Consider the following 25,522-nt stretch of genomic DNA (forward strand, 5'->3'; position numbering starts at 1 on the left):
TTTCTGTGACACAATAAACATGCGTCACTTTTCACGATATCAAGGAGCATGAAATTTCGTGAAATTTTGAACCTCTGTATATCAGTAACCGATTACTATTTTTTAAAATTTCAAACGACATTTAATGCACTCATATGTATAAAACGTATGTGTTTTTCCCTTTTTACGGCTTTCACGTTGTATATTCTCCATGTGTTCAAATATAACTATTATACTGTGTCTTAACGATTATTATTAATGTCTTCAACCCTACAATCCTCATGCTAAGGTGTAAAAGTCCAACAAAGACAAAACAATCACCAACAAAATTCATCAACCCCACCAATTCTTTCCGAATAAAAGAACGTCACACCAATATATACCCGAAAACTCACGTTGGGCCAGAATATGTAAAAATCAACACCTCCACAGACAACAATACAACTTATGAAGCTAACAACCTCCTTCTTATAGCTAGAACGATCAACTCTCTAAAGACAGGAGCTGAAGAGCTTACTCCCTGTGGGCGAGGAATGGCTGAAATTCGATTAAAAAACGCAGAGCAAGTCAACGCCATTGTAACATCCAGAGGCTGCAAGGTAAAAGGCACCAATGCTTTCATCCCCAATTACAGGATAGAGCGGAAAGGCCTAATCAAAAATATTGATTTAGAATGCAACCTCAGGAATTTAATAAGATACACCGAATCACCTGGCAAAATTAAAAATGCTAAGTGTCTGAATAGACGCATCATAAACAAAGAAAATGGGAAAATTGAATGGGTTCTGAGAGCAAAACTGTCTTGCTCGCCTTTGAAAGGACTGTCCTGTCGGACTCCATAAAACTTTTCCAAATTTATAGAGCCAAAGTGGAAGTATAGATTGAACCAGTGAAAGTGTGCTCAAACTGTTACAAGTTTAGGCACTCCACCAAAATATGCAAAAGCGACCCAAGATGTAGAATATGTGGAGCCAACGAAAAGCATAAGTCAGAATTATGTCCATTTACACTGCACAAAAGAACACAAAACCATGGACCGTTCCTGTACAACAATGATGCAGGAAAAAGAAGTCAACACACTTAGGGCGTACAACTGCATAGGAATTTTGGAAGCTAGGAAACTAGTCAGAGAGGCCCAGTGGCCTCAAATCAATTGTCAAATCAAACATCACTCCTACGAAGGAAAATTTCCCAGCCCTGACGCAACCCTCGCAGGACAAAGTAATGAAATTAAAGACTTTTGGAGGTCAAGAAAAGCCACCGTCACTTATGTAAGAATATTTCGAATTCAGCCGAACGGCAACAACGTAAGAAAGGATAGCCACTGTAGGACGGAACGGCAACGTCGCCACTTTAGCTGACGATAACCAGATGTTGGGACTCAGGAAAAGTCAAGGGAAAGCGTGTACGAGGCCCTATACAGGGTGTCCCAAAACTCGGGGAGGAGCCGGAAATGGGGGGTAGCTGAGACGATTCTGAACAACAATTTCCTTTGCAAAAATGTCGGATGGTGCTTCGTTAAGGAGATATTAAGCGAAAACCCCGACCAATCAGAGCGCGCGTAGACCGTTGGAGCGGCCGCGGTAGCGTAGGCTACGCGCTGGCGGCCGCGCTTGCACGCGAACAAGTGACTCGACGTGCATCGAAGCATCGACCTAGCGCGTAGCCTTCGCTACCGCGGCCGCTCCAACGGTCTATGCGCGCTCTGATTGGTCGGGGTTTTCGCTTAATATCTCCTTAACGAAGCACCATCCGACATTTTTGCAAAGGAAATTGTTGTTCAGAATCGTCTCAGCTACCCCCCATTTCCGGCTCCTCCCCGAGTTTTGGGACACCCTGTAGACTTTCCCTACCTAGAGCCCCCAAAATGTAGAGTAAAGATCGTCGCCGGAGGGTCAAACCTTCCGCAAGGAAACGACGAGGACATTCTTGGTTTTTCGACGGAACTGTGTACAATTAATTTAAAAATTACAGAACCTATCAAAGTATACGAAGACAATTCTGGCGCGATAGCTATAGGTAAATTCGGCAACTATACAAAGAACTCGAAGGACATTAAAGTGCAATATCATTATATTAATGAGAATTATGAAAAAGGTATAATAGACATTGTAAAAATTGATTCAGATTCAAATCTAGCAGACATACTTACAACAAGTCTAGATAAAGTGAAATTTGTTAAGAATAGAAAAGCGCTAAAATTAATTCAAGTTTGAAAGAATAGTGTTACTTCGCAAATGGCTTCAAACACTTTGCCTTTCTATAGATGTACATTTAGAATTTAGAATTGCCATAGAGTCTGAACCTTTCGAGCGACATAAACCACTAAACGGAAGGCCAACAATAGTTTATAACATGCTCGCGAAGCTAGGCTGTTTTTGAGTTTATGCTGATATTGCCGTCAATATCAATCTAGTTGCGAGCGTCGATGAGGTCTTTAGAATTTCACGTGGTTTCGATCCTCAGCAGCTGTTCGTGTTGTAAACTGGGAAAAACCAATGAGTGACAGTGGCCTTCCGCAAGACACCAGGTAACCACCCACCCTTGCCTCCAGGACCGCTGGTGAAGACGTACCTACGAGGGTGGTGTGAGACTTTAGGTACCCTGATTGGGCCTTGTTTCTAAGCCAAGCACCAATCAGGGTGCATTTTTGAGAATGTAGGAGTGACAACTGAAAGTAGGAGAGATACACCGAGGTATCTTTAATTGTCACTCCAAAAGAGAAGACCAGATTCTCACGAACCACCACTAGTTCTACTACTTCAATTAATTCAATTATAACTCAGTTACTTTGCTCATGCTGTAACAAATAGTATGATGTTGAAAATTCAAGGAGGCGTGTTGTAAATAGTGAATATTTCGGCATCGTGAACTCTTATTCTTTTGTTTAAGCAAATAAAGATATTAAATATATTAAATCCAACGGTAGTACTTGTGTTACTATTAATGTATAGCTATGACTGTTAACGTCAAGTATTACCTACATAAAGAACATGGCAGAGTAATCCAGATATGTACCAATAACATTCAAAATTTTCATTTAGAAAATTAAGTTAATTATTTGAGCGAAAATCCGATATTATTTCTACATTACTGAACCAGTCACAATTGCCATCAGAAATATGTCTGTTATTTCAGTTTAATTTTGTTCTGGAATTTCTAATGAGCTTTCAAAGTAAACAATGCACAAGCTTTCTCGATTCAACTGGAAATGGAAGTTTGCACTATGTCTCGTTGCCGTTGTCACGATATCTACCAGCTCCACGAGAGCACATGTCGTTGTACTCGTGTTCATTCTTCTTTATTTAGATAACTCCCTCACTTTCACCGTTTCATTCACATTCACTTAGGTGCAATTTTAAGCATGCAATGAAAGGCTTGAAAACGTGCTTCTTCGTACGAACAATTCATTTCCAATTGCTGTTCAAAGGAAATTTTCTTGCAGATGCTTTAAAATCGAACAAATCATTATATTGTACTAATCTGTCCTGCGAATACAAATATTTACTTATATGTTTTGATTTATTTATGTATACTCTCGTCGAAGAAAGTTTAATTAATTATTCTTATGTATATATTGTTAAAACATTATAAAAATATGTTTCTATTACTTGTAAATAAGCATTTATCATTGTTACATTATTAGAAATTAAAAAATATATGATTAATGAAGATATATATATATATCAATTGGATATATAGTTATAAAGATATTGTAGAAACTGTACATTGTAATTACTAGATATTTAGTTTTCTTAATACCTACACTGTTTTGATCAATGTCAAAACATTATATTTCATAAAAAATATACAGAAATTTTGTATACAAGTTACTCTAACACACCGAAACAGCTAAAAAAAAATCGGTTCTTGATTTTTCCAACTACGGTGCACAACACCCAAAATTATGAAAAAAAATTGAGAATAATAATAACAATAATATACACTTCCTGTAATTATATAATCGTAGTTCCGAGATTTCTTCGATGCAAAACAGGCACTTTTCATCATTTTTGTGCGTTTTTTATTTTTCACAGTTTGGATTTTGAATTGAAAAATCTGAAAAGAGTTCTGGAACACGTAGCTCGCTAACTGAATTATCTCTGATTTTTTTCAAAATTTTACATGCAACAGGACGAGAAATTGGTCAAAAACGTGATTTTTGTTTTTTCTTGTTTAGTCTGCCACCAGTTGCGATAGGACTTGAAACTTGGCACAGATTAGTCTTTTTTTGATAACCTATCGAACTTATCATTGCAAATCGAAATCGATCTGAGGGCACTTGAATTTATTCGTCATAATAAATAACGATTGACAAAATTATTCGTCCTAATAAATAACGATTGACGAGTTAATAAATTGGCAAATACTCGGGAACGTACATTATACTCACATTATCACCTTAAATTTGCGATTGGTGCAAAATGCATGTAAAAATTACAAGTATTGAAACAAATTGAAAAGGAGGATAAATCCGCCTAATAATTTCAATGGAGCGAAATACAGTTTCTTCTTACTTCCGCTTCTCACTAGATTTTTTTTACTGATTTCTAATCGCGCATACAATGGCGCATAATTTTGCAAGGGAAACAATCGCGTACACCGCGCTGCATAGTTCAACGTTTGTTAAATTTGAAATGAGATTCTCGTGGAAATTAATTACATTCTTCATCGCACAAATGAAGTCGACCATGCATCGTTATTCTATTCTTAGGATCCTTGAGTTTCGTTTATAATATTATTTTCACGGATCTAAATAAAGAATTTCCTTCAACTTATTGAAACTTACAATTTCGTACAAATCTGAAATTTCTTCTGAAAATTGCTTTTCATTTCTTCGGTTAAAATGGAGCATGTATCGTTAAATAACATGTATGAACAACGTTCATTATTTATGAGAAAACTATTCCTAAAGAAAAAAAATGAAATGTTTGAAAAAAGTGGCCGATGAAAAATATTCATTATTCGAAAAAATATATTTGATAATAATTTCGTATCTCATCGAGATTTACAACTTCTGTCTGAAATAGTTTTTTAAAGAATCGCTCTTTTTCTAAACTAGGAATTTTCGTTTCGTAAATAATAGACGTTGCTCCTATATGTTATTCAATAAAATATGCTTAATATTGATCAAGAAAGTGAAAAATAATTTTTATAGACAATTTTATATTTTGACCATAATCATCACCCTTGAGAATTCTTTAAAAAATATTTCTTTTATTTTTAAAAAATTGAGTGTTCACTTTAAAGACAAACATTCTATATGATTTTTGTAGGGTTTCATAAGATCTATAGCGAAGAAAAGTTTCAATCAAAAATATTCGTTATTACGAGAACTACGAATTTTCGAAAATTACGCAACTTTATACAATACCTCTCAACGCTAGATTCATTTTTGTTGAACTCAAATTACATGTATATAATTCAACAATAATAATTTTCAAATATTGTTTATTGGCGTGTATTTTTTGTGTTTGTGTTTATCCGTGTATATTCATTTCTGATTTTCAATATGTCGGTATGAAGGAGCACAATTTTTTGAAAAGGAAAACCGAGCATACCAAGTGCATTCGTGCAATATCTTTATTTGCAAATCGCATGGTCAGATTAAGAAAATCCAAACGGAAGTTGAAGCAGTTTCTAGAACTTTAGAAAGAGTGGTAATTATTGATGATAAATTGTGTAATAAGTGTCGCATCTTCGCCTACAATAAAGGTGTTGGTGACAAACAAATATCGTTTGACAGATATAGGTTAGTATCGTTTGACAGATATAGGTTACAGTGAGGAATAGCTGGATGCAGATTATTAAGACAGAAGAAAAAATTTCACCAGATACTGCAAGAAATAATGCACAAGAGACAGTAATGTTGCCTTGTAATACATATGTGCACGCAGTAAAACTATAATAGTAGTATTAGCAGTGCAACATATATTTGTTTTTACAACAAGAAGAGGAGCATATAACATCATCAATAAAAGAGTAAGTAAAATCCACAATTTAGAGTAGATAGTGTTTATCATTATTTGATAAATAGTTTTGTGCGCCTAAAGTACATGTATTAGCATTGTAAATCCTTGTGCGTTTTCTGTTTTCACAGACTTTGATTGATCTAAGCAGCTACAGTCATTCCAATAAGAGGAATCGAAGGGATGAATTGCTTGTTTCATGAAACAAATAATTTGCTGACGGAGCAACAATATTTTGGTGCTCTCCAAAAATAAGAGCTGCAGCTGTGAAATTCTAATATTTTATCTGAGTGAAGGATATCTGATAGTAATTATTAAAATACCATAAGAAGAAACGTGCAAGGATTACAGGAAATACGATAAAGTTTGACAGGTATATTGAAATTAGCCAGTTAAAATATACTACGACCTGACAGAGTGTACAATGGAAGGAACTAAGTGATCTGTATATAATGTTTATATGAAAATTATGATTTCTATTTTTATTTTAAGCTCTACGTTAATTTGCAACTAACATATGGTTTGTATGTTTTACAGATAATTGAAGCATAAGATGATGCGATGTACATAACAAATTTGCTGGTATTTATATCTATTCATGAATTCAATGAATAAATGTTTATAATTTGTTGAGAATAAGCACTATGTGCCTATAATTTTGAACGTTTTCTGTAGTTGCGCTCGTCAACGCAGTCCCCTCCTTACCGGGGGTCGGCTTTACCTGAGAAGAACACGGTTTATTGCACCCCCTGACCGTTTATAGTTTTTCCGACTCTCGGCAGGCAGTTAGCAGAAAACCTCTGATCGAAGAACATCGGTTCTGTCTTGTAAATTATAGCTTATACTTTTAAATATACACTTAGTTTAAAACTCTGTTGTATTTATTTCCTAAATAAATATTCAACATAATTAATAAATTAATATCATATGAAATGTATATATTCACTTTCTTTACCCCCTCGCCTATTCTTTTCCTCTATTCAATTAAAAAACTTAGGAGTCTGTGTATATAAATCACAAAACTAAAAAATTCATTTTTTCATATTATTTCATGTAGATTATTTTAGATTATACATATTAAAAATATTATAAGTGAAAGTGTTTTCCGTATCCCAATATAGAGGGTGTGTAAAAGCCCTACGCTTACATCTCTTACTCTCTCTCAGCATTTTTTATAGAGCGTCATGTGTATCTGATCTTATGATCAGTTTACTATATCATATTATTTCTATTATTATGTATTTGTATAACCTAACTATGTATTCGTGTGTTGTGTAATAAATAGTTATACACATAATAAGTTTTATGTCTAAACCCTCTATAATAGGTATACAGTGGAAGAATTTTAGATTAAAGATATTAAAAATATTATAGATATAGTAACAAATAGTGGATCTCTTTTTTAATTTTCTCACTGTATCTTTAACATTTAAATTTCTTGAAACAAGACTTTCTACCATGCGTTCTGCATACTTATGAACATAATTCTAATACAATAAATTGTGCATTACAAATAGTGGACATATTTTTAATTCATTCATTCACTATGCAAATTATCTTTGTAAAAAGAAGTGAGATCCCCATAAAAAACTTCAAAAAAGTAAAAACATTACCCCAAGTACATGAATAAGTGGAAGACTCAAGGAGTTATCATAGAAAAATAGAAGATCCCCATAAAAAACTACAAGAAAGTAGAAAAAGATATGAAATCGAAATGAGCAGCCAGTACATGAAGGTCCTTTCCAGTAAAGTACAAGGTGACACTGTGTAACATAATATCAACTTCGGTGCTTTCCAACTATGCGCAGCTAAAATGCCGTGTTCAACAGTGCGGACGTTTAGATCCTAATGACAATTCATGTAAAGTAACTGTTCCGCACTTTGTCGGTAAAATGAAGAAGCTAAATGGCGTATTTGCCACAAATTGAGACAGTTTAGAAATTTGCCTAGATTTCTGCGGTCTGGAAGTCAAATGCTTGGCGTGGCCAGGCAAGGCATTCTTAGATTATCAATACATATACTTTCTCTCTCACAGACTTTCAGATAATTTGTCAATTTAAAGCTCTGACAATACTATGAGTACACTTTCATTGTATTGGGTTTTAAAATAATTCTTATTCCGAAAGCAACCATTGTTTTACACTCTGTGCAACATGTTGTTGCAAATAGGTGGAACTAAATAGAAAGGCTTCATCTCGATCGGTTAATTTCTTGTTGAGTTGCATAAGAAAAATAGGAATTTTGCAGTAATAATAGTTATAAATATTAAGAAATTCATCAATTTTTTCCAACTGGGAACACCATGAAATCAGCTGTCATTATATGTAAATGTATGAACATACATTAAAAACGAAAAAAAAATATATATTTTATATACATGTCAAAATTGAGTAACCTCCTCCTTTTCGAAGTCGGTTAAAACATAGAGATATGAAAATACAGGGTGTCCTACAAATGTTGTAACACCTTGAAAGAGGTGGTTCGGGAGATGATTTGAAACAACTTTTTCCTTAGCGAAAATGTTGTCCGAGGCTTCATTGGGAAGATATTAATGGAAAACCCCGACCAATCAGAGCGCGAGTATAGCGGCGGAGGGCGGTCGCCTAGCGCGTACTCCACGCCTACCACGAGCGGTCAAACGGCATACGCGCGCTGTGATTGGTCAGTGTTTTCCGTTAATATCTCCTCAACGAAGCCTCGGACAATATTTTCGCTAAGGAAAAAGTTGTTTCAAATCACCTCCCGAACCTCCCCTTTCAAGGTGTTACAACACTTTCGGGACACCCTGTATTTTCATGGCTGTGGGTATCAATACAACATTTTCGAATTTTCTCGATCTAACTTTACGTGGTAATCAATTTATACGTCCAAAATTATTGTATACTCTGAATATACTTAATCCCCAAATGTTTATTATCACAGCTAATTTCAATGGTCTATGGTTAAAAATGAGTACGTTCGTGGATCACCGTATCCCGTGAACAAATGTCTCGTTAGCGCACGTTCGTTGCAATTTCGATCAGTGATCCGAGTTACATACAATTATTATCAGCACTTACCTTGGCAGGTTTGTCCATGATACGGTAAGTGAGCGAGTCGCGATGACCAGTTGCGATGACGGCGCCCGCCTTACGAGACACGCATTGCCCCATATAGATTTCCCGACCTCGTCCCAGCACAACCTAAATTTCACCAAACAATATGCACAATAAATAATTTCCAACCTCCGTTATACTCGGAGAGATGTTAGTTTAATTAATGTGTTTAGAAGAATAAGTTCCATTCATAGATGTTTGAATTAACGATGCTCATGAATGTTTGAATCAGGGTTTGAATAATAATCAATTACAATTTTTTAATTAAGTACTTAATTTAAACAAAATTAATTTAATCAACTTAATTAATAAATATTTTAAATAAATGTAATGAAAAATTATTTAATTAAAATTGAATTAAGCAGAGTTGATCGAAAGTAGTTTAATTGACGATTGATACGAGCGAATTTAATCGAAGATATTCAATTGACGGATTACCAAGGAACAATCTCGTTTTAGAATTATTGAGAAATAAAACGAAATTCATGTAAGAGAAGGTTAAAGTAAGTCTGCAATTGAACTTTGATGTTCTATTATGTATCTACATTGTGTATGTTTTAACAAAAAAATCAAAGAACTACATGTAAAAAGAAAATATCAAAGAATATTATTTTGTTAAGTTAACAAGTAGTCAAAAAAATGTAGATATTTAAACGATCGGCATAATGCAGAGATAGGTAAATTGTTACCTAGTTACAAACGTCGAATGGAAAATAATAAATAAACAGCTTCTGATCAGTTTCTTATTCGATAAAAATTACAACTTGAATTACAATTGAAATAAACGATATAAAAATGCAATTATACTTGACGCTGAACAAATATTGTACAAGGTGGTTGCTTATCTAAGCAACTCTTTGATCGGATAAACGTAGCAAATAAATCACTGTATGGTGTTTCTTTTCGTCGTCTATTATTCAAATAAAATCTTACCCATCTTTTGCGATTACATTGATATTTAATGAGTATCTGTGAGTAAGAGCCAAATCGCACTATACATAATTCTACACAATCTACTACGTGATCTTTTACTCCAGTAATAATTTGCAGTCGAGCGTTATATACAGAGAGCATCGCCATTCTGACGTCAATGTTTCAATTCACACCTGACTTAACAAACGTTGGCGATGCTACCATTAATAGCAACGCCTATGTAACGAGAAATGTGCAGAAAAATTTGTTTTGCATTTTTACAGAAACGGTCGACTTCGTTCGTCAATAAAGGTTCGAAACAGACCTGGGCAAATTTTAATTAAAATGAAAATAAGAAATAACTGATTTCATACTATTACTTCCAATACAGTTATTTGAAAATAAAAATAATATCAATTTATTTTAAACAAAAGCTATTTCAAATAACGAATTGTTTCGGTGCTTTTTTATTTCAAATTTAATAAAAGAAATATGCTTCACAATATTACTTATTTTTGAATGGTAAAAAAAGAATAGAGTATGGCATACGAAACGGATATAGTCGGGGAGGGATAAGGAGATTGAGGGGGGAGAGTGATAGAGTAACTTAGGAATTGGTGAATAGAGATAGAGAAAATCAGGAACAAGTGCAATTTAACCAAACAAGAGAAGCTAAATATAATAGTAGGTATAGTTATTTATTTACGGGACAGAGGCCAGAGTAGCTAAGGAAAGATGAGAGACTAGACAGCCAAAGTTTGATTATGAAGATATTGTGTAGACTGTTTAAATAAGCCGCGTATTGTATGAATGTGAAGTTGAGCGAATGAGACGAGTCCAGACGAGAAAAAGGGAGAAAGTGTATACAGGGTGTTCCAAAAATGTTGTAACACCTTGAAAGGGGTGGTTCGAGAGGTGATTTGAAACAACTTTTTCCTTAGCGAAAATCTTGTCCGAGGCTTCGTTGAGGAGATATTAACGGAAAACACTGATCAATCAGAGCGCGCTATAACACAATATCAAGGTACATCCCAAATAACAAAAGTTTTAACAATTCGAATATAGATCTTATAATAACACCTCCCGATTTAACGGGAACGGTTAATTTTGCGGAATCAGGAGAATGCTTAGGGTCAGACCACCAAATAATAAATCTCAGGTTATATACAAACGAAAATGTAGGTTTGGAATCAGACAGGTCCAAGAAACATTTGAGTAACAGCAAACTATTTAAAAACAAAGAAAGAGTGAACTGGATGGAGTTCAGACAAAAACTGGAAAAGAAAAAACCGTAATAAATCAAGAATGAGAAGGTAAAAGAACCAGAAACCAGAACCAGAAGAAATAAACAATACAAGAAGGAAGAAAAATACAAATAAAGAGGACTCAAGTCAGGACCATAGAAAGAGGAGAAATATCTGGTTGGATCAAGAATGCGAAGAAGCATGGAAGAAATGGAAAGAAAGCTCAAAGACGTTATGGAGAACGGGTAAACCCGAGGACTATACAATAATGGAACATAACAGAATGAAATGGTTACAGTTAAAAAAAGAAAAGAAGGAGGCTACGTGTACTGCATTCACAGAAGAGCTGTCTAGTGAAAAAAACAGTGGAAAACTGTGGAACAAGGTAAGAAGAATAAAGAATATCTACACGAAGGCCAAATCGACGTTAAACGCCAGAAAAAGGTTGAAATTGGAAGAAATAGAAGTAGCAAAACTCGTGGAAAGAAACAGTAACTTGAAAAGCACTCATAAAGAAACAAACGAACGTGTAAATAGGTACATCAGCACCTCATCATCCAAATGGAACGAAAAAATAGATAATGTTGAAATACTAACAACTATCAATTGTTTTAGGAACAAAACGTCAGCCCCGAGCGACGACAAAATAGATTATATAATAATAAATGAATTGCCTTCATTCATGAAAAAATTGTTATGCTGCATTATAAAGGAAAGCTGGGAACAAATAACACTACCCAAAGAGTGGAAAATCGGTAGGAAGTGTCTACTGGAAAAACCTGGAAAAGCAGCCCTGAGACCAATCACTTTAACTTCATGCACAGGCAAAATTATAGAGAAAATAATAAATACAAGACTAAATCTTTGGGCAGAAGAAAACAATATCATCGATGAAACACAATCCGGATTCAGACACAAAAGAGGAACAGTTGATAATCTAAATAGAATAGTAATGGAAATAAAAGATAACAGCAGAAAAAATAATATCACAGCAACGGCTTACATAGACATAAAAGGGGCGTATGACAATGTCAACTTTGACAAGCTCATACAAATACTAATGGAGAAGAAATGCCCACCGAGGATATTAGGATGGGTGAGCAACTAGCTAAAAGACAGGTATGTTAAAATAAGGGACAGTAATGGGAATGATACAACAATCCCATGGAAAATAGGGGTCCCTCAGGGGGCAATCATCAGCCCGACCCTGTTTAATCTATATATTGCAGGTTTATCCAAAGAATTAACAGTCCAGAATACACAAACATTAATTTACGCGGATGATATAGGAATTATAACAAAGGACAAAAACATAAAGAAAACTAAGAGTAAAATAAAGGAAAGGAAAGCAACAACTAAATACCTTTCTAAAAAGCAGAGACCTAGAAATATCAGTAGACAAAACCAAAATCACCTTCTTTGGACAACAACCTCAAGAGAAATCAATAAAAGTACTAGAAAATCATTACGAAATCGTCAACCAAGCAAAATTTTTAGGAATCACGATAGACAATCAACTTAGTTTCAGACCACACATTAAGGAAATGGTAGAAAAGTTCAAAAGAAGAGCCAATATAATAAGTTTCTCTGCCATGGTAATAAGGGGGTTAATCAGAGCCATGCGTTGATGTTTACGAGAGCACTGATATCATCGGTTGTGGAGTACGCCTCGCCGGTGTACCTAACTTTTGATGGAGAAAAAATATACAAGACACTTTAAGAAAAGCGGAAACTGCAGCCTTAAGGTCAGCGATAGGCTACAGAATATCTACTCCACTTAATGTAATCTACATGGAGTGTGGTTGGACTACACTACTAGACAGAGCCATTTTTCCGGCCAGCAAATACTGGATACGTCAATTCGAAAAAGGTAAAGAGAACAACCCCACGCTACAATTATTTATGAAAATCAAAGAACAAAATGATCAAATCAACAAAACACACACGACTAACAAAATCCACACCAGGCCAAACATATCGGAATGTCCATTCTACGATATATGGAAATGGAAGGATCAAATATTCACCAGGGAATTTATTTCCGAGGGTCTAATAAAATGGAACAATCTGAGAAACGGAACCACAATTACAGGGGAATCAAGTAATAAGAAGTGGAAACTGGACAATAAAACAGGTAAATTAATAAATGACAAAGCAGTCCCAATTAATATGATAGAAATGTTCTTCCTAGATAGACACGATCTATTAACCAGCAACACTATTACGTACTTCACAGACGGGAGGAAAATCCCCGGTAAACAATCGAACGGCATAGGGATTATCATTAAAATGGGAGACAGCTGGTTTGAATATGGTAAGACAGTTTCAAATGCCATGACCATTTTTACTACAGAAATGGTGGGAATATGGAAAGCAATGGATATACATAGAAGAATCGAAGAAAATAAAAATTGCCTAATCCTAACCGGCATCAGCTATCAAAGCGCTGGAAAGCTACTTAACAAATAACAATTGGAAGGAAAATAACCCATGGACGATCCACACCGGAAATATGTTAAAAGAAAGACAAAACTCAACGATCATTGGATGGATTCCCGGCCCCAAGGGAATCGTAGGAAACGAAGCAGCAGACTCTAGAGCTAAGAAAGAAACGGATAACATACCAGATACAAAATTCAAAGTTCCGGCGTCGGACATTATAATGGAGATAAAGGAACAATGCTGGAGCAGCTTCAAGGATAGAATGAGTTCGATAGGAAATCATAAGGGAATAAAGTTCTTTAGAGAAATCGGTCCCGACTTACACAGGAAAAACTATAAACCATGGTTTCACAAGTGGAGACACAATCTAAATAGAGAAACGATAAGAGTAATATCAAGGATCCGGGCGAGCCACTATAATCTAAGAGAATCACTAGCCAGAAAGAACTTTATAAGCTGTGGCAAGTTCGATTGCGACCAAGCGGACGAAGACATCGACCATGTAATATTTGATTGCGGCTTGTACAATCAAGAGAGAAGTTTAATATGGGAAAAACTGGAAAAGGAAACAGAATTAGTAGGAAAATCGGTGATATAGTTAATAAAACTCAATAAAATCAAAATTATGAAGACCATAGTTAAGTTTTTAAATTCTATTAATAAAATAATATAGCAATAGGAAAAATGCTAAAATAGTACTAAAAATTAAATAACCGGGATACATGTGCAGGGTATTTACTGGTTATGCAAAAGTTCCAAAATAGGAAGAAACAAATGGTACAAAGCTAAACGTTATTAGCTAGATTTAGATACGTAAGCAAAGAGTACGTAATACGTAAGTAAATTAAGATACTTTTATTTTATTTTATTGTATTCATATTGTATTGTTGATAAATGTTTATATTTTGTATTTTACAAATTCAGGACTGTAGTCCAAAAATTGTGGATTTTGGAGGGGTGGAGTGTTGTGAGGGGTGGGTTTGCTCGAGAGGTATTTTGAGGGGTGCATTTTGTAGAGGGCATCGAGGAGGGTCGCCCCAAAGGCTTTTTTGATTTTTCCAACCCCTTCCTTCACCCCTGGCTCTTCAGAAGTGGCGTTTTTCGACGTGCCCCTCTTTACGGGGGTGAATTAACGCCTTCGTATCAACCCTCGCCAATGCAACTTTGCGCACATTTAGAGGACACTTCAAAACTACTCCTCGCAAAGTTTTCCCAAAATCGGTTGAAAACTCCCATAGATATGACGTTTTAAAAAAGTATCGCTTTAATTTTGTCCGTCAGTGTATATCCAAACGGTGCTCAAAAACATAGATCGTAAGTTTAGTATGCATAGCCTTAGAATAAGGAAAGTACAAATAGGTTTAGTTACAATTAATATGTAATTCTTAACATAAAATATCTTGTAAACAAGTTATAAGGAAACGCCTATATTCTGATTATAGTTGTAAGAGAGTGCAATATAGAGGATATCTACGCACTTTAAAAATAAAATAAAATAAAAAAAAAGAGCTGAATGGTACCATCTACCAAAAATCGAAATGGACTTTCCGGACAACCCAATATAGTACTAGCCATGCTGAGAAACGTGGCAACACCGCTCAAGTCTAGATCGAGAGTCTTCTTTTCCAATATGAGAGTCTTGTGCTTCATATCATAATTAACAGTTTTTTTAATAGAAGACTATGCTAATGTACACCATTTGTTATTAATTATGTAAAAGTGGGATATAAATACTATGACTGTAGTAAGTAAAAGTAGCTTAAGGGGATAGACACGGGTAATGCAGCGAGGTGACATTAATGGCAAAACTGGGCGTAAAAAGAGGTCCGTGATTTTTCGCTTTTCGTCCTTGTATTAGCATATTTTAGGGTGAATGAGGGCTCATTCGAAAGAGGAAGCTTTAATACACCCGGAGCTGGTCATAATTCAACGAGATCTTGTTAATATCTAATAATATGAATGTCCAAAGTAGAGGAAGAATACGATAAAATACATCTGCAGAATCCAAGTATTTGTAGGTCTCTATGAGAGTTTTGTGACTCACACGATGACCAGCCCCGGATGTATTGAACCTTTCTCTTTCAACTGAGCCCCCCCATTCAGCCCACAATATGCTAATATAAGGACGAAAAGTGAAAAATCGTAATGGCATTCGCAAAATCGAGTTCCGCCATTTTGTGGATAATGGTAGAGCAAGTCAACCAAATTTAGTTCAGGAAATCGGTATGAGATGGCGCTTACTGAGGACAGCTGGTAACGTGAATATCGATACATTTCGACGTTGTCACTCAGGCATAACAGCGTCTATCCTTTCCTCACGCTCCGCTGTTGCCATTTTACTGAAGTCGAAATATTCTTACATTTGCCGACGTCAATAGAGCATAGGAACAGACAGCGGAAAAAGAGTAAAAGAAAACATTTACAAGCCTAGTATCATAACTAATTGTCATAACAATATCGTATTTGGTCTCATTTTAATCAGAAAGACCTCACCAATATGTCAATGAAATTCGTATTAAAAAAAAATTAACAATAAAAAAAGGTAGTGTGTCGCATTATTGTTTCACAAATTAGTAGGCAATTAAATTTTTTACGATCACCTCGACTCTCACAAGGAATGTTTTTTATGTGTCCTTCTTCGATTGGTTTGATTTTTGAATATGTTTTAATACAACAGCCGGCTAATACAACAGAAACATATCGAAAGATAAATAATACAATTGATATTAATAGATTTGCAACTGTTATTAGATATTTAGTGTCCACATACTTCTGAGCGTGGGTGTATTGTATCCATCGCGCAGATACGCCGCGCTGAGTCGCGATCATGTCAAATATAGACGTACGATCATTATCTTTGTCATAAGTTATAGCTATTGTTTTTCGCAAACAACACACATATATAATCAGGTACATGTTACACATCAATAGATTCAGAAAAAAAAATATTTTCGTTTTGGTTATTCTATAAACTGCGATTACATTTAAAATAATGTTATAAACAAATTCTTTATTATAAAGAAATTATTTTTTTTACAAAATTTTGGGTTCGATTTTATATGCAGATAGAAAACCATGAAACTTTTTCTTAAAAAGTTTTCTTCTATTTACAATAGTTTCGGAGATAGCCTATTGCAGCTGAAACTTTAGGGGGTCGTTTCACCTCCTAAATATGAAACAGGCGAAAATACAAAAATAAGTATATTTTATTTTTCGCTCCTTTAAAACATATCCAAAAATCAAAACAATTGGAGGCGGATACCTAAAAAACATTCCTTGTGAGAGTCGAGGTGATCGCAAAAAATTTAAATGCCTAATAAATTACTAATCTGTGAAACAATAATGCGACAATCTAACTTTTTTTTATTGTTAATTTTTTTATGTAAATATGTAAATATGTCACATCCCATACATTTGTATGTTTACTTCTACTATTGCTATATTATGTATTGCATGTACTCATTATAATATTATGTTCACATCAATATTATTTGCAATTCTTATATATTATTTATATAGCAGTGAGTAAAAAGAGAAATAAGAAATAGAAATGCAGTTGAAAAAAAAAGTTTTCTATTACTGAGTCGCGAACCCACGAACTCTGAACATGAACCAGCGGCGTAACACCCGCAGCTATAACAGCTTTTGTTAAGAACTTCAATGTTTTCGTATATCTAGATTCTAGTGGTCTGTAAATGTTTAAAGCCATTTTTTATAAAAACGGCTGGCCAGATACCACTAATGTTTGCGCTTTTTTTATGCTCATCAGCCCCCATCATTTGAGCCCGGTCTCGTTCAAAAAGCGCTCGTCCGGATCGTTTGTTCCGGACCTTCCCTTGTTAGAGACTTCCGAGAATATGTAAAATATTATTGATTATAAAAAAAGAAGTTAAGAAACTACAATTTCACACAAATGTTTTTTGGCAAATTGGTCGGTGTACGAATACATTCTACACCCACTGTATATACAGGGTGTCCCTAATTTAAATGTCTAAACTGCGAGGCGTATTGGGCACCGAAAAACTAAGAAAAAAAACGTTAGGTGATTTGCTCGTTTATGCTCAGTTTTCGAGAAAATCGCGAAAAAAGAAACAAAAGAGTTTCCGTCTTTCCTCTCATTTATTTACATTTACATATGTTGTTAACACTTATTTATTGCCAACACTTTTCAAAATGATTACCTCTTGCTGCAATGCATGCATTGCATCTATTGGTTACCGCTTGAATCGTTACGTGAATCAGTTATTAAATAATTAAAAATCTACCAATTTTTATCCAATAGCTCTGGACGAAAGTTGCGATGTAAAAGATACTGCTTATTGTTAGTTGTTAATTTTTATCAGAGCTATCACCGAAGATTTTCAAATTTCGAAAGACCTTATACTAAGCGATTTAATTACAATTATTCATAAACAACTTTAATAATAAAATTTTGTTTACTTAAAGAAATAAGTGTTTCGCTTAACATTTTTCAATTTTAATATTTCGTCCGGCCCGTGAAAATAATTTTTTTCCAACCGGCCCGGGGGTAAAAACAGTTGGCTATCCCTGGTCTAAACCATGTAGAACACCGTGTATAGACTAACGATATAATAACAGCAAACAAGACAGCGACAGCGCCGCAACGGGAAGCGCGATAGCGAAGCAGCCATATTGCCATACAAATCATCAAGATTTCACTGCAACAAAGTTTTTCCAAGATATTGAAGCAAAGAAGCAATATTTTCTAATAATTCTGGTTTTAATATATTCGTTACACTTTGGCGGATACGACTCCAAGGCCTGATTTTGCAATTTCGGCCTTAATAATAAAATAAAAGGCCAATAAAATTTATAAATAATGAAAGGACGTTCTTTTTTTTTTCTTATAGAAGAAATTTGTTCACATATACTTTTTCCAAAATCAGGCCTTGGAGTCGCATCCGCCAAAGTGTAACGAATATATTAAAACCAGAATTATTAGAAAATATTGCTTCTTTGCTTCAATATCTTGGAAAAAAGTCATGCTAGAATAATCGCCCTGTCCTCGTCTCTCCTGCAATTGTTGTATCGCCCACTCTGTCCTTGTCCGGGAGTTTCCTACTTTTTCCGCAATTGTCGCTCAAGTCAACTCGGAGTTCTGTTCTGACTACTGCGCACCCTTAACCGCCACGCCAATCGGTGATGTTGTCAGCGATGCGAACATTCCTGTATACATCCAGCAGAATATAATTTTTTCTTTCTCTCAAATCACATTTTTTAGATAAATTAATTGCTTGTTTCAGTGTAATAATGCTACAAATTACTTAATATATGCCCACGACAAAGCCAACAAGTGTAACTTTCCTCCTCGCAGCAATAACGTCGACAAAATTCAGTTTTTATTGTTTTTGACAATGAAGCAGCCGAACAAAAAATTTTAAAAAAATTGACGACACTGCCTGTTATTGTACTTTATCAGGGAACCAAACAGTAGAATAGCATGTTCTCATATTTTTGAGATGTTACGTATACAGAAACCCTCCGTTTTTAGAAGCTCGCGTTCATTAATCTGATTTTATCTACCCTTCTGGAATTTGGAGCTCGGTCTCACTGGAGTGCATCCTGCGGCTGCATCCTCTTAATATCATCTTCGACTCGCGTTGCGTGGGATACTTTCTAATCTACCCTTTTCCCAGGGCACACAGCTGCCGACCTAAGAGCAACGAAAATCCTAACCGTCAAATTTCCTAATATGGAAATCACTGGCGGTCCCCACCAACATTTAGGAGTATATACACCCACGATTTTCGTTGCTCGGGAGCTAGTACGAAAGAGTTACTCGTTAGAGACACATTGATCGTCTGTAGAGTAGCACTCTAGTGAAATCGGGCTTCAGTTCCTTTCGATCATCGTTACCATATAGATCCGCGAAGACGGTATTAAAATCTGTTACAGCCATAAAAGTACTCTCGACCCCCGCATCGCCAGTGCGTCAACACCGCGCAACACTTAGGTAATCTTAACTTCATACACTAACCGCGACAACACGACACTGCACACTTGTAATTAGTATATTTATTTTTGAATATATACTCTTTGTGTAAACTTAAAAGTCTGTAAGATCAATCATCAAACCTTTACTTTGAAATCACCAATCTTAGCCAGTGTAACGATCCCACAACATGATAACTTTACCGCTCGAGTTATTATTCTATTAAATTAACACATTGACAGCCGGCCCCGCGAAAACGTGGGTTTCGGAGTTTTGCGGTTGAGCGCCGGCCCCGCGAAAACGCGGATTTCCGACTCTTGTGTGTGAGCTCCAGCCCCACGATACCGCGGATTGTTGCACGATGTGTGGATGTTCTTTTGCTGATATAAGTGTCTTACATAACGATTCGTATTTAGTTGCCATGACTACGCCGATCTTTATTTATTATACTGTAAAGACAAAACGTGCACAACTGTTCAGAAACAGTCCAGGCAAGAATCACTCTCGAGCAGTGTGTTCCACAAGCAGTACACCAGTCGTGCGCTTCTGTTTCTGGTTGAACAGTATAACAAGTTTTTTTCTTTGGTGACATTTTACCCATATAATATGAGTCAAGTTTTTTCTGAGCATATTGCTGACTCTCTATTCATACATTCCATACAATAAATTAATAATTTCGATTTTGTTTAAATTTTTAATTACCATTAATTTGTTTATGACGAATATGCAAGTAAAATGTATTATTTTACGAAAAAATATAATGTCGTAAATATTTTTGGGTTTTTCAATGATCAGAAATTCGCGAATACGGCCGGCGTTGGGGCGTTAAGTGGCCGCTACGGTTCCGGCGCTCAGACGTTGAATGTCTCGTACGTCGCCGGCTGTCAATGTGTTAACAAGTTGCAAGGCTTTATTAACGATGCGTGTTACATTTTAACGATACGATTTAGTCATTGTGTACTCAACCCGAACTCCTAAACTTAACTTAACCTACGGTTACCCTTTACTGGGAGATACCGATTCCTGCTAGCTATCTGACTTCGCGCCAGAGTCGCTGCACTTTTTCCAACAACCTCACAGTTCGAACCTTACCCTACGGTTACCCTGTACTGGGAGGTACCAATTCCCAGCAGCTACCTGACTTCGCGTCAGAGGCGTCTGCGTTTGTCTCCAATAACCAAGTCAACCAAACACCTTAACCTACGGTTACCCTTCACTGGGAGATACCGATTCCTGCAACTATCTGACTTCGCGTCAGTCGTCTGCATTATCTACTCTATCCTCAAATCTTCGGCTCCATTGATATATACTAATTAATCGTATCGGTGCAATTCTCGAATTCACCCTACTCGCAGGGCTCACACGCGCGTCGCTATCGCCCTGGCTCGTAACAGAGAAAAAAATGTTTTTCCGATTTTTTTGAGGTTTTTCATTTTTTACGGCTACAGTTTGTAACAAAAAAATTTGTAAAAATTCTCAAAAATGCGCCTTAGGATCCGAAATGTGTCAGATTTTTTTCAGAATTTTAGAATGCATTTGAGACCAGAAAATGCGCCGAAAAACGTAAAATCTATTTTACCCTGTAACTACCCTCACGGGCAAGCTAGAGGCTTAAAATTTTACTCAGAGGGGTTTTTCTTGGTCAGCTTTCGAATGATTCAAGAGCCATTGAAAAAGCTCTAAGGGCAGTTTTGACCATCTTAATCGGCTAGGCCCTTTAAATGCCACAGGCGGTGGTCCGTTAAATACAGAAAGTTTATCGGTGGAGGAGGAACGTGTCCTAAACACAATCCATGCAACACAAGTAAAGGGTGATTCCAATATAGATGAAACGCCGATACAATTTGTACGTAAATATGTTTAAAAATTGAAAAGTATATCCAAAGTTCTAAAATATTACTTTTTCCATTAAAGGACTACTCCGAAGAATGTTTAGATACAGACTTGGTGGTCAATGAGAAGGTGGAAACACCAGCAGACTCTCAACCTGCCCTTTCAATAATAGTGGAGAGACCGACGATTAAGATAGAAAAAGGTAAGTAATAGCTGATGTATTTTTCTATTTATATAGGAACGGTTACTGTTATGAACTTTCATAACAAATTTATTTACTTAACTCTATTTTAAATGTTTTTATTTATATGTTTATAGTGCCCGCTGGACATGGCAGTTAGATTAGTATATTGGTTATTTATAGTGAGACAGAAACACCCTCTACGTCGAGCCACTAAACTACAAAAACAAACCTCTGGCATGAAATCACAAGCTTCAGTGCTTCTGGCACGAATAGCCGAGGAAGACAAAGAAAATAGAAAGGAATATTATAATAAAAAATTGGCATTGCTGGAGAGGAATGGAGTAGCTAAAGAAAGAATTGCGGCAGCCTTAGAAACTTTAGCTACTACACACTATGGATGAAACATATGAAAGTTCTATCTTTCGAAAATTTGCATAGTATAATAAATTTCAATTTTGAATTAGAAGGTAATTATTTAAGTAATTCTTGATTACTTTGTTTTTAGTAATTATGCAATACCTTATTCTTAATTACTGAGTAATTCAATTACTTATAACTACCCAGAAAGTAATTAAGAGGTATCCAATATCTAAAGTATATAAAATTACCTCGTTGTATAAACTCGTTATGATAAACTATGTACGTTATGCATATTCTTCTTAGTGGAATAGGCCTATTGGGACACCACTTTTTAAAAAAACGCGTTGACAGCAATATTACCTCATGGGTAACGTGAAAAGATATTGCAATTGTAATGGAAAAGAGGTACAAATAATTTTTTCATAACAGTATAGGGTAAAACATTTACTAGATGAATTCGAATGTAATTATTCCATATTGTAACGAATACAAAAGTAATCATTACTTTAGAGCTCTGTATATAAGTTAAAGTGCCTGTACATATCAAAAAAAATCTGTACGTACAAACTTTACTATAAAATAGTAATGTAATAATAAAGTAGTTATAAAAATGACTGATATTCTATTATTAAGGCTTTCGGTGTAGAATTGAATACAATTGTACAATTTCATAAAATATATATACAGGGTGTCCCAAAACTCGGGGAAGAGGCGGAAATGGGGGGTAGCTGAGACGATTCTGAACAACAATTTCCTTTGCAAAAATGTCGGATGGGGCTTCGTTAAGGAGATATTAAGCGAAAACCCCGACCAATCAGAGCGCGCGTAGACCGTTGGAGCGGCCGCGGTAGCATAGGCTACGCGCTGGCGGCCGCGCTTGCACGCGAACAAGTGACTCGACGTGCATCGAAGCATCGACCTAGCGCGTAGCCTTCGCTACCGCGGCCGCTCCAACGGTCTATGCGCGCTCTGATTGGTCGGGGTTTTCGCTTAATATCTCCTTAACGAAGCACCATCCGACATTTTTGCAAAGGAAATTGTTGTTCAGAATCGTCTCAGCTACCCCCCATTTCCGCCTCCTCCCCGAGTTTTGGGACACCCTGTATATATATTTTTCTGTATGTTTGCTGTATTATATTTCGTCAATTACTGACGCTAAAACTAGTGCGCATGCGCGAATTTCATACGAACGTGCGTTTCGTGTGGTCATCGCCCACCCGATGCAAACTGTACCAAACATTTCGTATACGAATCAGCGCTTTCTATTCGAGAATACCGTTTGAAGCGACATCATGTGCAAGTGACCAACTTGCGTATACGAAAACTGATCGTACGACTCGGGAATAGGCCCCCTGTTCCTATGCTCTGTCGACGTCGGCAAATGTAAGAATATTTCGACTTCAGTAAAATGGCAACAGCGGAGCGTGAGGAAAGGATAGACGCTGTTATGACGCAGAATGACAACGTCGCAATGTATCGATATTCACGTTACCAGCTGTCCTCAGTAAGCGCCATCTCATACCGATTTCCTGAACTAAATTTGGTACGTGATTTGCTCTACCATTATCCACAAAATGGCGGAACTCGATTTTGGGAATGCCATTACGATTTTTCACTTTTCGTCCTTATAGTAGCATATTTTGGGCTGAATGAGGGCTCATTTGAAAGAGAAAGGTTCAATACATCCGGAGCTGGTCATCATGTGAGTCACAAAACTCTTATAGTGACTTACAAATACTTGGATTCTGCAGATGTATTTTATCGTATTCTTTCTCTACTTTGGACACTCATATTATTAGATATTAACAAGATCTCGTTGAATTATGACCAGCCCCGGATGTATTCAAGCTTCCTCTTTCGAATTAGCCCGCATTCGGCCCAAAATATGCTAATATAAGGACGAAAAGCGAAAAATCACGGACTACTTTTTATGCCTAGGTTTGCCGGTAATGTCACCTCGCTGCATTACCCGTGTCTATCCCCTTAAAAGTATATTGATATCTGTAAATGTAGTATAAATTTGATGGACTCTGAAAGTAGTTTGATGTTACGATGCCTTAAACTTGAAATATCTACAGCGGTTTGAAGAAAATATAAGTGTGAAGGAAGATAAAACCTTCTTTGGACCAAATTGAAATGTTTTAAAATTAATAAGAGATATTTTAAGTTAATACAAACGTGAAATAGACAAAATTGTTGGTGCGAAGCCAAAGAGGTTAAGTGAACGTGTGGAAGAGATGAAGGGAAGGTGGCCAAGGAAAGAACTGTGCAGTTAATTACAAGAGTGTGTTACAGGTAAATTTCCTCACCATCCTAGGGGTGTTCCCATGATGCGTTACATTTTTTAATCATAATCGGAAAGTCCAAAATAATGAATATCTGATTGAATGCTAATATATGTCAATTTATATAAAATATGTGTATGATTTTCAGATTTTACAAATTGGGACTTTAAGTTAGCATCATTAATTATGACTTCCATTATGGCATACATATGACTGAATACGGTTATTACTTCTTCTGTAGGAACAGAAAGGCCTCCTCTTTGTAAGCTATCAAAATATTTGTCGCCAATAGTTTTACCTTTATTCTCGACAATTAATAATTTACATATATTATAATTTAATTTTTTAGCAATAGAATGGGATCCATCACCAGGTATGTAAATTTTAATGGAATCATCAACAACACAAGTGGATACACATTCAGTTTCGAAGATTCCCAGAAAACAAGTTACATCAATGGAAAGATCATGAAGATTATTATCATTATCACAAATTTCAAATCTATTTTTGATTGAAGTAAAAGAAAAAAATCTTGCCGATTTCTTAAATTTATGTTTTAATCTAATATTTTTCTCTGCATGAACTACTTCATTGTATGAAACGTGATAATTACAACCAAATAAAAGTCTATAGTTTCCAAATCATTTCACTAATTTTTTAGTTCAAAATTTTCCTGCTAAAAGATAAGATATGTGAAAAGTTTGAAAACAGTACTCTATGAGTAGTAAAATAACTCTACGTATTTTGATGTAAAGGTTTGAAAGTATCTAATTTTAGGTCCGCCAAAGTAAAGTTTAACCAAATATTTTAATTAAAACTATAGTTACAAACGATTTAGTGTACAAGCACAGAATTAAGTTCTACACCTAATGTATTCAAACACTAGGCTACCAATTCAGGAATTTGAAATACTATTATTCCCTGAACCATTACTACAACAATTTGATGCTGATTGGACAGCTACAATTTACTGGTCCAAGTATAAAGATGACAATAAATAAACAACTAAGTCGCTTTGCCAAATGTGGTCGCTAATAACCTAGACGTTGACGCGACCTTAAACAAAACATTTAAAAAAAAAAAAATCCATGCTGAAACTCGCTAAGAGGTTGGATTCGTTTCCTTCGCGATACTCATTTGAAGTAATGTCACATAATTTGCGCTTTCCCCTATATATGTGTACTCAATGCAGGTTAACAGTTCAGCGGAGACATCATCGGGCAATTGAGTACTTTCATCGGTACGAGCGGAAATACTCAAACGACC

At 35.6% G+C, this 25,522-nt stretch overlaps 1 protein-coding gene and 2 long non-coding RNA genes across 7 annotated transcripts in view; 2 read left to right on the forward strand and 1 right to left on the reverse strand.

The window, feature by feature from the left end:
- LOC128896800 (serine-rich adhesin for platelets) overlaps window positions 1–25,522 on the reverse strand; it is a 195,473-nt gene that overhangs the window by 163,769 nt on the left and 6,182 nt on the right. For both annotated transcript variants that reach the window (XM_054160283.1, XM_054160282.1), the window contains one exon: window positions 9,008–9,130. In XM_054160283.1, the coding sequence (XP_054016258.1) occupies window positions 9,008–9,100 (93 nt within the window). In that variant the 5' untranslated portion in view covers window positions 9,101–9,130. The remainder of the gene's footprint in view (window positions 1–9,007; window positions 9,131–25,522) is intronic.
- Window positions 10,567–13,378, forward strand: LOC128896839 (uncharacterized). Of its 3 annotated transcripts, XR_008462141.1 has the most exons (5): window positions 10,567–11,728; window positions 11,815–12,318; window positions 12,429–12,650; window positions 12,722–13,069; window positions 13,167–13,378. It is a non-coding gene; the product is annotated as an uncharacterized LOC128896839 (long non-coding RNA). The 3 variants fall into 3 exon arrangements; XR_008462139.1 differs by having other exon boundaries at window positions 10,575–11,728; window positions 12,722–13,378; XR_008462140.1 differs by having other exon boundaries at window positions 10,575–11,728; window positions 12,728–13,378.
- On the forward strand, window positions 14,603–24,975 carry LOC128896840 (uncharacterized). Of its 2 annotated transcripts, XR_008462143.1 has the most exons (4): window positions 14,603–15,385; window positions 24,050–24,266; window positions 24,405–24,518; window positions 24,606–24,975. It is a non-coding gene; the product is annotated as an uncharacterized LOC128896840 (long non-coding RNA). The 2 variants fall into 2 exon arrangements; XR_008462142.1 differs by having other exon boundaries at window positions 24,405–24,975.

This window comes from Hylaeus anthracinus, unplaced genomic scaffold (genome assembly GCF_026225885.1).
Source record: "Hylaeus anthracinus isolate JK02 unplaced genomic scaffold, UHH_iyHylAnth1.0_haploid 11978, whole genome shotgun sequence".
In the NCBI taxonomy this organism is placed as follows: domain Eukaryota; kingdom Metazoa; phylum Arthropoda; class Insecta; order Hymenoptera; family Colletidae; genus Hylaeus; species Hylaeus anthracinus.